Source organism: Uloborus diversus, chromosome 4 (genome assembly GCF_026930045.1).
Source record: "Uloborus diversus isolate 005 chromosome 4, Udiv.v.3.1, whole genome shotgun sequence".
Classification (NCBI taxonomy): Eukaryota; Metazoa; Arthropoda; class Arachnida; order Araneae; family Uloboridae; genus Uloborus; species Uloborus diversus.
In genome coordinates, this window is record NC_072734.1 from 71,694,431 (window position 1) to 71,708,911 (window position 14,481).

The 14,481-nt window shown below is 33.3% G+C and overlaps 1 protein-coding gene across 1 annotated transcript in view; it reads right to left on the reverse strand.

Annotated features, from left to right (window-relative positions):
• LOC129219997 (serine/arginine repetitive matrix protein 4-like) overlaps positions 1-14,481 on the reverse strand; it is an 85,838-nt gene that overhangs the window by 6,713 nt on the left and 64,644 nt on the right. Inside the window, exon 6 of the mRNA XM_054854322.1 lies at positions 3,183-3,392. Within this exon, the coding sequence (XP_054710297.1) occupies positions 3,183-3,392 (210 nt within the window). The remainder of the gene's footprint in view (positions 1-3,182; positions 3,393-14,481) is intronic.

Consider the following 14,481-nt stretch of genomic DNA (forward strand, 5'->3'; position numbering starts at 1 on the left):
ATGATAAACTTGTTAGTTTACATGGCAAAATTTCGATTACTGGTTTCAATTTCACCAAATTGAAAACTTCTCTAAGCACATAAACAAACAAGCCAAGCAGAAAAAAATTATTCGTAACAATATTTCAACTTCTGATGGTAACATTTTCGCATAAACTAGTAAAACATGATAAAGCTTTTGATCTCTAAGGTTTGTTCCAAGAATGATTAATAAAAATTTTGAAAAAAAATAGCTGACCTTAAATCTAGTGAATCAATTTATTACATGAAGCATGGCATATTTCTAGTGAAAGTGCGGGAGCCCTATAGTCTTCAGACTGTATTTTAATGCGTAAATAATCTGAACTCCACTCAAAATGTAAAAAGTCACAAAACAATTGAAAATAAGTTCTGGGACGGAGCTCCCATGAAAGTTAAGCCTTGACATAAAGGAAAGCTTCAATAAATGGGGTTCAATTTCGCCAAACTGAGTAATCAGTAGCAGGTAAAGGGTTGCCTATTTGAACCATTGAGAAGGAATAGATGGAGAGAGTGCAATCCTACTATCCCGATACGGCAACAGTACCATGTGACTTGGGGAGCAATTTCGAGATGACCGTTACCGCTGAAGAAGTTTTCATTAGTTGAAGCCATGTATGATAACAACTTTTAACTGTAGAAGAGAAAAATTAGATTTATAGTAATAGTGCAGTGTTCTAGCATTGTAAACTGTGAGGAAAAAGCCACACCAGGAGGTTCAGTAACTTTTCCCTAGCATGTACGAATGTTTTTTACTTCTAAATAAAGAAAAAATAACATTTATGTGCATTCAACGAGTACATATTCCACAGTAGTTTGTAATTTTTAAATTTTTGTACTTATTTTACCTATAAAAGTTGTAAAACATTGTATATCTTGAGTGCAAATAACATTTTAGTTCCATAAAAACACTTTTTATTTAACTAGTAATTATTTTAACGGCTTTTAAGCATTTTGTGTACATTTGCTTTGTTGGCGAGTGTTTTCTCGCCAAGCTCCTGTGAACAGCAGATACGCAAGAAGATTTGCTATTTTTATGCTTCAATTTAAATACTAGTATGCCTGCGTATGAAATCATTTCAAAACATTGATTACAATACATATGAATCCATAAATTTTCAGTCAATAACAGAACACTTTAAACTATTTGTACATGCCCGTCATTTTAGGGAATAAACACCAAAATACATGAAAAATGCAATTACATTATATTTTAATATCCGGAAAGAAGTGGGGAGAGGGAGATTGAATGATAGGCCTGTATTTGTATTCGTTATTTATTTATTTATTTATTATTATGCGGTAAAGGAGTTGGAGCCAGAGTTGCTCTGATTTGTAGCCCCGACTTCATAATAAGCGCCGTCGCGTCGTCTGAAAAATATTTAATGCCAAAAGAGCGATTGCGTGCCAAAACGCGACAACTTCCCAGCCAAAAAAGTCACCTGACCTGGGAAACATTGGATTCCAAGCTTATTTCACTGAGACATTTACTATGGCTCCCTCCATTAGAATTCCTTCTCAATGATTTGAACGTTTGTCATTTGAAAATGATTCGCGCCTATGATTACGAGCTACGCGGGCAGAAGTTTCATTTTATAACTACTTTAACGGCATTTTTACGTTCTGTTAACAAGAAAGGTTATCATGGAGTGTTATGCAAAAAAATGGTTGCGGATTTTTGCATCAACCGGTAACTTTAAACACTCAGCAAATTCATCCTCACATTGAGTACTGAACCATGATTACTCGACTACATATTAATAATTTCATTTTCCACTGTTAAACAAATACACTATCCGAGTGAAAAAGATGCATTGTCATGGCTGCACGGTACGACGAACTCGTTTATTAGCAAATCATTCTTACAGAGTATTGACCACTGTCTTCATTAAAAATGAAGCTACTCAAAAATTCTTTCGTGGCGAAAGATCATAAATTTAAATCTTAGTGATTTCAGACGAAGAGATTTGCGTTAACGATAATGATGTTGAATAGTGAATTAATGAATCATTCGAGAATTTCAACATTGAAATTGTAATTAATAGTAAACGTGTTTGACTTTTTTCTTGCACATGTTTTTGAAGAAGTGGTGCGGTTACTAACTGAACCCCTTAAGTGCTCTGAAGGGGTTTGCCCAAATTCATGGGATTGCGTTCATGATGATTTGAATAGTTGTTTCCCCATTATTTAACACTTGATACAACAAATTGTACTACTAAATCATAATACTACATTAAGTGCTAAAGCTTGCATTTTTTCAAAGTACTTTCCTCTATTTTTCAAATTTTTGAAAATTAAATTAGTAGGCAGCTACACTGACGACAGCAAATACTTAAGTATACAGAAAAGTACTACAGCATTTACTTCATCTCCGCAATGTTCATATTCATTAGTGCAGTCGAACAATGTCAGACACCCGAATCACCGATTAAAGCCTTCTTATTGCTTGAAAAGGACTTGAATCTGTGGCACGAGTGTCTGATGTTGGCTCAAATCGGACGGTGGATACCATCTCAAGCCTTTCACAAGATTGCATACATAAAAATGACATTCCACATAACTAACTACCTTTCCTTAATTTAGCAATAGTTCTGTACTAGAAATTTTTAAAGGAAAGCTAAAGGGTTTGTTTTTCCATAAATTAATCTTTACTAATAATAAAGCTGAAAGTCTCTCTGTCTGGATATCGGGATCTCTGTTTGGATCTCAGTGACGCGCACAGCGCCTAGACCATTCGACCGATTTTCATTAAATTTAGCACAAAGTTAGTTTGTAGCATGGCGGTGTGCACCTCGAAGCGATTTTTCGAAAATTTGATTTTGTTCTTTTTCTATTCCAATTTTAAGAAAATTTTACCGAGCAAATTATCACAACGTGGAAGAGTAAATTATGAAATTATCATAACGTGGAACCGTAACATTGGCGAGCAAATGAACATTGCAAATTGACGAGAATTTCGTCATCCATTATTTCTACAGGCGAACCAAATGACCTATTAATTTTCAACTACGGGCAAAGCCGTGCAGGTACCACTAGCATATAAATAAAAGAGAAGTTAGGATATTATTTTTGCTGGCAACTTTGAATACGCCTTTAGTTCTCCTTCCACAAATGGTTTTTAAGATGAAAGGACCTTGTTAAAATTGAAAATATCGTAATACTCACTTCATCGTCGTAAGCCTCCTCATGGTGGTGAGTCCGAGTGGTTTCGGTGGTGACTTCACCATCTTTCAATTCCGATATTTCCTTCACCTCGTCTTTGTCCACAATCTTCTGAGACCGACTGGAGAAGTGGGTCAATTTTCCGGGAAATTCCCCAATGGAATTTCCAAAGCTTGGGTCATCAGGAGAAATTATTGTGCGTTGATGGATCTCCTGAAAAAAGAAATTTGCGTAATTTCGCACGGTGACTTAAAGAGAATGAATGGTACGAAAATGTGCAAACAGGTCTATGGTTTGTCAGCTACATATCCATTCATTATAAGCACTACACCGTAATTTTCATATTGGCCCTTATTTTCTTTTGAAAAAAAAAAAAAATTAAGATTTTTTGAAATGCGCCAACTTGGCCACATTTGACAACTAAAGGGCAAGCCTGATATTTGCCGTCATGTTTGATCAAAGTTATAGAGAAACTTTTGTTCGGCAATACCATTCATTAATCTGTGTTTTGATTGGACTTTTGAAAAAAAAAACAACATTAAGGGGAGTCAGTACCCCCTATACCGTCAATGTTAATTTGCACAGATTCATGTATCTTTTTCTGAAAATCTATTAAAGATAAAATTATGAAATTTTTTCTGTACCTTAAATATACTCTTTCTTTATACTGAAGTAAAATTTTACAGAAAGAAAGCTTAGTTTAAAAAAAAAATTCTAATGTGTAAGACACTGTGTGTGTTTTTTTTTTCAAAAAATGCCATTTTGCAACACGAAATCAGCTCTATAAAAAAAAAAATTCGAATATGAGAAAAATTTTACTTTAGTGTATACAATTGGAAGTATGAAATAGGTGGTAAAAATTTCAAAGACTAACACAATTTAGTTTCGGAGAAAAAGGAACATTTAGTTTCAAAAATATCATTTCGAGATATTACAATTTAAAGGGGAAAATCATACCTTATCAAAATAGGTTTGCATTTTTTTAAAGCTTATTTTCACTTGCTTTTAACATGAGCACGATCAAGAAGTTGGTATCATTAAAAAGGTATTGAAATGGAGTTTCAAAATATATAAAAATCAAAAAATCGAACTTTTGAAGGTATTTGGGTACTGACTCCCCTTTAAATTAATTATTAAATAATATGAACAGTTTCCTTAAAATTAAATTTAAACCGAGCAGTTAAAAAGTTGAACAATGCGCAAATTGAAAACAAAAAAGGTCAATAAATTACATGAGAAGTTCCATTAAAATCTAAAATATTCTGCTAAGTAAAACATTAAAAATTCCGTTGACAAGTAAATAATCTGTGGTGGAAACTGGTTGCTGAATTTTTGAAAATGCTCCAAATTTGTGGGAAAACGATTGTAGGTCTTATAACGGAAAAGTACCGGATGTTCTAACAGTAGTTTTAAAACTTTTTGCAGAACTTCTTGATACCATAGGACATTCAAATATCCTCAATCAGGTTTCTAATCGTTAAAAAGATAATCCCAAAAATGTTTTGATTTGGGGTGCCCCTTTAAGGAGCATTTTTTTGAAGACTTCTGAAGTTTTGTAGCGATATCTGCAAAACATTTTGCTTTGTGGATTTATTATCATTACTTAAAATACAGACTATATATAGTTTGGAGCCTTTCAAAACAACTGATCATTTTCATTCGTTATTTGGAATGCCTGTTGCAAATTCAAGCCAAATGAAATAAATTGAGGCAGCGAGAAGCAAAGGGATGCAAGCACTCTTTCAAGGTTTTAGTAAACGTGTGCAAAAGGGCAAACCGTATGCTGGCTTCCATTGAGAAGTTTCCCTTGTTTACCGTCTCGATAGCAACTGTTAGCGTTCGGAACAATAAAACTTATCTTGAGGCTGCATTTAACTTTTTTTTTTTTTTTGAAATAGTTTTTGCACTCCAACTGCATTCACTGCAGTAAAACAAAAATATTTATAACGAGGTTGTTTAATGTTTTCGTCACAAAATGTTGAATTTTTAACGGAGAAGTACCAGAAGAAGAAAAAACGCCTTCATAGGGTCAAACCTGGTTGCGTTCGAATCAACTGAGGCATTCAAGCCATGAACACTAGACTAAACTTTGCGGTTTGAATTGAAAAAGAAGAAAAAGTTTGTTTGCGTATGTTTGTCATACAACTTCGTACTGTGTAGTGGACCACTGAGCTCTGAAATTATACTTACAAATTGTGATGCATCGATTTCAGATTCTGTGCACTGTTGGACCAACAAAAGAAGTACTAACGGGTATTTTTAGATACGAAACTGTTTTCTGCTTAAGCCAGTTTTCGGTAGTTTGTTGTATTTCTCATTTGATTGTAAGGCTTATTAGGGGTGCAATGTTTTTTAAAGATCGATGCTTTTGCTAAAACATCGGTTGATGTCTTTGGAATGCCGATATTTTGCTGTAAAGAGTTTTCCAAATCTATGCGTTTAAACTTGAACGGGGAGAAAAAGTATAATCACGATGAAAATTGCGGCATTGAAAATTGCAATCTGTGCGTGAATAAAGTTACCCAGGGAGCCCTAATGGAAGGTCACAGGAAGCCAATGTGACCTTCCAAAAATTTCCTTATTCAGCAAATTTTGTCTAACAATTAGGCAAAATTTGGAGTTCCATTCGGCAAATTGAGAATTTCTACTCTCCCAAAAATTTAAGTTTGGGTGCATTCCTGCAAGCACTGCTTAATCAAAGGGCAGTTACCTTTAAGTCAGTGGGCTAACAAACGTTGTATGTCTATGATCCTCTTTCTTCATAACGAGATTGTTTTGCCCCCTCCCCCCCTCCACATCAGATTTTGTAACAATCCAATATCTTGAATTTCATCCTGTAGTAACAATTATTTAATGGGATAAAAAAGCTCGAAATTTTGTATGAAACAGTTCAAAACATATGTTTATTACTAAATTTGATGATAAATGATATGAGTATGGATAATTTTACTACTTCAACTCCTAAAAAATTAAGAGTATTAAAATAATAATTCATTCTTAATGTGCTGAGAAGGCTTGTTTTTGACCGCAAATTTTCTCAAACCGCTGTGTTGTTGAAATTATATTGATATTCTTCGTGAGGAGCGCTCAAACCCGAATGCTGTAGCGTTGACATTTGCTAATTTTATTCTCTGATATAGATTTTGTTTAATTTTATCATTTTTTATGATAATTTTTTTTTGGCATTAAATTAGTAACAGCAGCGAGAACGTCGTCAAATTACAACAATTCGGGTGCTTTCCTTCATCAGTATCATAATTCGGCAATATCAGGAGTTCTGCTTACCAAAATTATCATCATTTGGACAAATTTGGAGTTTCCATAGGCAAAATTACCATCATTCGGCAAAATTAGGAGTCTCATTCGGCAATTTGAGAATTTCAGCCCTCCTAAAAATTTAAATTCGGGGCACCCCTGACAGCTTTAAGTACTAGTTTGATAGTAATAAACAATCTAAATGATGCAGTGTAATATTAAAATTAATAAGTCGACTTTTAAATTTTTTGAGTCAAACGTGTGCAAAGATCAAACTCCAGGTAGACTTTCATTGAAACGTTGCCTGCTGCGTAGCAGCATTTACCAGTTATGCTAGTTACATCTGAAGCCACAAAATGGGTAAAAAGTCTAAAATGCAGCTGGAAACTTCGTATCAAGAAAATGCGATTGTGCAGGTCCTTTTTATTTCCTTTTACAATAAAGGAAGTGTTTTCGCGAAAAAATTTTCACTCAAAAATCGGCCTTAATTTCCATTTTTCTCACCCCCGAATGAATGTTGAGTTTTTTTTTTCGACTCGATCACACGTGGATATATGCCCAGAAACCTACAGACACCCGAAATATTCCTTTTGACGATCCCCGAGTTAATTACAACGAATTTTCTCGTGATGTCCGTATGTACGTATGTATGTGCGTATGTGTTTATGTATCTCGTATAACTCAAAAACGGTATGTCCTAGAACGTTGAAATTTGGTACGTAGACTCCTAGTGGCGCCTAGTTGTGCACCTTCTCTTTTGATTGCATTCGGATGTTCCTATGGGGGTCTTTTGCACCCTTTTTGGGGGGAAATCATTGTTAATTTCGATGTAAACTCAAGTGATGTTATAATTTGGCGGACACTTGGCAATATATCGCCAGTCTTTTAATCGCCAAGTTTTGTCGATTTTTTTTTTTAATTTTAACTTTGGTTTTGATTTAGCCATTGTTGGTGATATCTAGAAAGTAAACAATTGAATCACATTAAAATTTCCAATAATGGGAAAATAACATTAAATTGGAGTAAAAGGAAGTCATGTGATTCACACATCAGCACGTTTGTTCTGACCTACAGAAGAAAAAAAAGCATTCTACATACACATCATTATAACTTCGAACAACATTCCTGAAACGGTCGTTCGTTCATTAAACTCACATCATAGATTAGAGATGCAAGACTGAAATCGAGTGTATTTGCTCATAAGATCATTGTAAGCCATTTAGCAAACAAATATGTTTTCCTGTTTAGAATTCTTTAGTCATTGTGAAAGCTCATTTCGCACATTTTCCTTCCATTCGTGTAAACACTCGTTGAAGAGTAAATGATGTTGAAAATTCCACGTAAAATCAACTGCTTCCTTTTTCATTTTATTTCTCTCAAAACAAAAACTATTTGCTTCGTGCATAGTTTTGAGAGAAGCGATTACAGTCGACTCCCACTACAACGCGATCCGACTTACGCGAAATGGCTATAACGCGATTTTTTCACCAGTGAAGAATTTCAGACCTAACGCGAATTCCAGGCGCAAGACGAAAATTTTCGGAAGGAAATTGTGGTGTGTAAGTATCGGCTTTGTTGTTGGCTGCTAAATTTGTCTTCCCCCCCCCCCCCGTGAATGGAGCTTCATCCCTTTAACATCACTGAGAGCGGAATTTCCCACACCGTCGCTTATACAAATAACTACTCCTCATTTTCCATTTATTTTTTTCATTCTAAATGCGAAAGTTGATGAAGTATAACAACACCTAAGAGCGCTGTTTCATCTAATATTTGTGAAGATTGAAAGAAAAAGAGAAAGTTTCTGACAATTGAAGAAAAGCTAAAGATTATATGCTTGAACAACTTTAAAATGCGTCGATGACACCACGACAATTAGAATTGAGGGAATCTGCCATTTGTACAATTAAAAGTCAAAAACAGGAAATTCGTAAAAGTTTACCGAGTAGTATCTAAGCAAAATGCAAAAATTATGAAAATGGAAGCTGCTCTCGTATTATGAATTTAAGAAATCATTAAGAGGGGTTTTGTCAAAGATGGGAAACGTTATAACAGAATTAATGAAGCAACTGTATTGTGTATCTTACTAATATTATATATGCGAAAGTTTGTCTGTATGGATGTATGGATGTTTGTTACTCTTTCACGCAAAAACTACTGAACGGATTTTGATGAAACTTTACAATAATATAGCTTATGCATCAGAATAACACATAGGGTAGTTTTCGTCCCGTTATGGGGGGCAAAACCCCCTTAGGGGGGCAATAAAACACACTTTTTGTATAAATTCTCTAATATTGGGATGAAAAAATACTTGCACATATTTACATTATATGTCCATCGAAAGCTCTGATTTTTCTGCTGAAGATGGCACCTGTTCGAAATTTCTAAGTAGAATAAAAAATTAACTATGAGCTTTTTAGATCCATGTTCGAAGGCTTTCCTCAACTCAATACAGTATTTGGTGTATCATCTCAACTCCCTGTCGATAGCGACATTTGTTGTATTGTTGACTTTCTTTGCTTTTCGTGATTGTTCAAGGCTTTTCTCAAGTCAAATCTTGAAGTAAGATTTTTGCACAAGATTGGCAAATAATACCTGATTTGGCTGATGCTTTTCCATTTAAACGGAACTTTAATGTAATTAATGGTTTTTATTATTATTTATGCTGATTGAACACTTACTCATTATCCAAACAACCAGCAGATCGCCAAAATTTTTGCAGAAAGATTTCCGTAGCTGATGCATTTGGCAGTTTTTTCAACGTTGCTGTTTTTGAAGCCGAAGACTACGTCATAATGTTTCTCAGCTTTCACCATTTAAACAAAGTATCGCCAATCAAAGAATTTTCAAAAGACTTTTTTTACTGTGTTAAATAATCCAGCAACTAAATTAGACAAATCCATAAACAGCACAAAAGCTTCCATTAATTTTCATTTTTGCACAATTTCAAACAATCACCAAATTTTATTACTTATTTTGGTAACATTTCGGATGAAACTGTTTAGCGCCATTTTATGGTGACCAAAAATATCTCAGCATCTGGCGACGATATCTCTGTAACGAAAATTAATATCATATCGTTTTACAAAGTAAGGAAAGAATGGGGAAGCATCATCGAAGGTACCCTGAAACGACTTTCGCAAATTCGGTAAAATCGCACCAAGAGCCACAATGATTGAAATTTCCCAAAATAACTAAAGCAAGTATAAGGGGATTACGAGCGCAGCTACTTTTTTTTTAATCACTTCGTACTTCATTAGCCATACAGAGAAGGTTTTAGACTCCATGTTAAAAAAAAAGTATCAACAGATTAATCTTTTTAAACATGAGAAGATTAATTTCATGTTTTTTAAATTTGTATATGCTTAAATATAGTGCTTTCGTTCCTAAATCAATACTACTTTGTTCTTTATACTTATTGCTATTTTAGTTTTATGGGTAAGGAAGAAACTCGATTTTTAGTCACGTCAAAAAGATGTGTTTTAAATTCTTTCACTTAGAACAGAAAACAAAAGCAATTAACGATTTTTTCTAATAATTATTACTGACCCAGGCAAGGCCGGGTATTGTTGCTAGTTTAACTATATATAAGTATACCGGTTTAATCACACAGTATACACTTTAATTTTCTTAAATTACAATTATCATTACTGGATCTACTGTACATTACAACTATAGCGCATTTGTTTTTCTTACTACATACTGTACGTACCGTAGTGGCTTATTTTATGTCTTTCTTTCCCATTAATCATTTATTTTGTATTTTCTGTGGAATAAAACGTTATTTTTTTTTAAATACAAATAAAAACTCAGTTTTTTTATGTAAGAAACAGTAATATATAGTTAAGAAATGTTTTTTTAACAGTTTGAGGTGGTGCTTACAAGTGTCTAAAATGATTGGGTATGTTTATAAAAGTTTTTACACATACCCTTTTCCACAACGCGAAATTTCAACTTACGCGAGTGGTCTTGGAACGCATCCCTCGCGTAAGTCGGGACTCGACTGTACTGACACTGCTGATTAGTGATTGCTATACCGGTATACCAAATACCGGTATTTGCTGAGGTAAATTTACTGGTATTTTCGGTATTAGCTGAAAATAATAAATATTTTCAATTAAAGAATTTTAAATTTAACTTGTTAAATACCCATTTATATTTTAAACTAGAAAGTCTCCCAGGTATGAGGGGTAAAAATTGCTACTACATTTGAACGAAGAAATTGCCTGTTTAGAGATTTTTGATAGTTGAAATTTTAACCCTAAATCCAGTGGATGAACCCTAAACTCCAGTAGATAGCGTTCTTTGTTGACCATTTTTAAGTTTCTTCATTCTTCTAAAATCTTACCAGTAAAACAGTTAAGTTACCAGATCCAGTTCAGCCCTGTTTTCATTTTAAAGCATTTCCCAGCATGTCAATTATCAAATTATCATGGCGTGGTGCGAGTTTCATTGTTGATGACGGCAGCATTACTCGATCATTGGGTATTATATAAATGAGGATATGGCATATCGTTTTCAATGATACAGAACCAAAATCTATCTATTGATGTAAAAATTTGGTTTCAGAATCCCGAACTAATAGAATATCCCTAAACAAAAGTAGCGGAAAGATTTCAAAATGATATTGTCATTACTAAACGGCGAGATAAATCGCATTTTCATAGGCTTTTGGGTACCATGCTTTTTTTTTTTTTTCGTTTTCCCTGATCACTCACTTTCCTTTTTGTGAAAATTAGTTTCGATTGTAATTTTGAACGCATTTGTCCTACAAACAATTTATTCCAAACATCAATTGCAGTAATACTTTATTATTTAAAAAAAAATACATTTGTTTGAACTATACTAAATTTTGACGAAAACTTATTCTTGTTCGCATAACAAATTGCAATTTGTTGTCACCAGTATTGGTTTGTTGTCCTGTCTCGCTATTTGACTTTATATTTGGCAAGATAATATTGAGAAATTATGTAATGCCTAAAAAATTTTCATAGAGGTAAAGCATAATCAATTGAAACATATTTTCAGACATTTACATAGTTATAATGAAAAAGAATTTTGAAAAGAATGCGAAAAGGAATAAGAGAAGCTAACAATATCAAACTTAGTCAAGTTTATCGTAAATTTCAAACCAAAGGGCTAATAAAAAGCAAACACAAACCTCTCATGCTCAAGAGAAAATGATATTAGTATTGGAAAAGTATCGTCTCTCGGAAAGAAATTACAATTGGCTATAAATTCAAAAATATGTAGTAATAATAATAATAATAATAATAATATATACAATACAAAAGAAACACACAAAACGATTTATCCAAAAATAACACGAAAAAGACTGAATTATTTGAAGATGAAGGACTTCTAGACAATTTTGTATGGTATGTAGGAGATGCATTGCGCATGGTTAATAGTACCATCGACCTGCGTGAAATCAGAAAGAGTATTTTCAACTGTAGAAAAGTTGAGCACTAAAATGAGTTCCAGGCTCAGAGACAATTCAATAGATGCATTATGTTTTTTCCTATTATTGATTTTTTATTATGACATTTGTTCTTTCATTTTATATTTATTCACAATACGTTTTCATAAATAATACAATTTTTGTACGCAATTATGAAATTTGGTAACGAAACAATGTGTTTTAAAGCATTTTTTGAGAACTATCAAATACTGATATTAATACTGGTATTCCGGTATCACGTTTTAAAAGTACTGAATACCGGTTTTGAATTTTTGGTCCGATGTTGCAATCCCTACTACTGACGAAATAACGACTGACTAAATTGAGTTGTTTTTGTGCTAAAAGATCTGTTAAAATGTTTCGTTTCTTATAGCATGCAATAGCATACGTATTCCATAAGAAACATTGCGGATTTAGTAGACTTTCTTTTGATTTAGTTCACTTTTTTTTCCATTTTCTTGCCCTGTGGCCGGTTTAGTCGCCACTATTTTTATTTAGTTCCCTTTTTTTTCATATACTCAACCTGTGACCATTTCAGTCGCCATTCTTTTCTCATTTAGTTCCCTTTTTTTTTCTTCATTTACTCGCCTTGTGGTCGATGAGGGCCCGTCAGTTCTGTTCATTACTGTAAAGGCATTTTTTGTTCCTCAGGCTAAGATTCGAGTTTGGTTTCCCCACATGTTAAAGAAATTATATCTTCTGGAGCAGGAAAAACTTCAAATTGATATGCTTTGTTACTTTTTAACACTTTCGCAATCGAAAAACCGTTGCAGTCCAGCCGAGATCATTCATGGACTCAATCGCCATTTTATTCCATCCGTCAGCTATCGTTTCGTAACCCGAAGAATAAACTGCCTCGTCAATGACTATTGTTTTCCTAAGTCCCTTTTAATAAATGTTTTCCATTACAGTCATTTAGGAGTTCGTGAATCTCTGTGTGGCCGGGACAGCGAGAATTGTTTTGTTGGGCCATTTTCGTGAGAAATCGGATCTGTAATTCACCGGGTAACAAAAGAGAACGGAAATTCCATGCAGCCATTTTATGACTGCTTTTATCAAGGGCCATTAAGTTTTGCGTATTAACGTTCACTTTCAGAAATATAAAAGCGAGGAATGAAGAAAAAGTGTGTGGGTTGAATTTTCCTGAAAGCAAATAACTAACCATTAATGATTCAAAAGAAAACCTAAACGCGTTTCATGTGTGAATAATAAAATATAATATTTTCTCTTAACCGCAAAGCTGAAGCTTTTCTTTCTGATTTACTTTAGTTTGACTATAACGAAAGTAAGAAACAAATATTTTAAAGAGTGGGCATAAATGCCTAATTGTTCTATTTAAAAGTTATTCTTCATCAAGCATAATAGGGTTTTTTATATTGTTTATGGTTAATGCAACTAATTCGTTTTACGTTAATAATAAAAGGTTATTATGACGAATAATGATACAGTTGTGCATTGGTGAATGGGTAATGATGAAAATTTAAATTTATTACTCGGAGAAAGGGGCGAAAAGGTGACTAATTTTTTTCATTACTTTATTTTTCAAAAAACATTATCAATTTATCAGAGTACAAGTGCCCCCCTGATTGAATAATCTTTTCTTTGTGCCATGGAGTTTTTACAGACTTTTTAAAAACCTATTTCTTTATTTTATATGGTATTTTTTAAAAATGTGTTCAATTGTTCGCATGTGTCGGTACATGTGAACAATTCTGGTCACGGGGTTACTGACATCGATAACAAAATTTTTCACATAGAAAGTTTTGAGCCATTCCTCGACAATGGGAAATGATCTTTCTGATTTGTTCCGTTATAACACAAGTGATCATGGATAAGTTAATGCTCTATAAAGAACTACAAAGAAAAATAATGACTTCTAAGGAACCAACACAACCAGTTATTTTTCATAAACACTAAGTTTAAGTTTTCTTTATACTCGTTGTGCATATGTATTGAAATAAGTACACATTAAATTAATTATTTATTGATCGATCACTAAAAAAATGTTTTTTTTTTTTAAATAAATCTTAGGAACCTAGCTCCTACTCTAACACTACTTTTTAATCTAAATTTACGCGTTTTGATTTACGCGGCATTTTCGTAGAACGTAACTTTTACGTATAGCAAGTTTCTACTAATGCATAAATATATTGAAATTTGCTTAACTTTATAGACGCTTTTTTCATTGAAATTTAATGTATTACCAAGTTTACTAGAAAAAATTCGAACTATCAATATGATATTCAGAAAAATTAGAATACTGATAAATCTACCCAAACTGACGCTACTGTGCTTACAAATTATTTCTTAGGTATTTTTAAAATTTTCATAGTTCTTTTAAGTTGGAGTTCTTTTCAAAACAATTTTGGGATAAAAGGGAACGTTTGGCAGAAAAAAATTGAACGGCAATGAAAGATTGAAAGAATATTGTTACAAATTCTGTAAATAGTAATTATTGTAGGAACGTAACCTGTAAATAGTTTCCCGTAATGAATATACAACCCCTTTTTTTCATTCGGCTAAAGTATACGACCCCTATTTTCTTTCTTTTCGTTGATAACGGTCAACGCATTTCGAGAAGCGTGT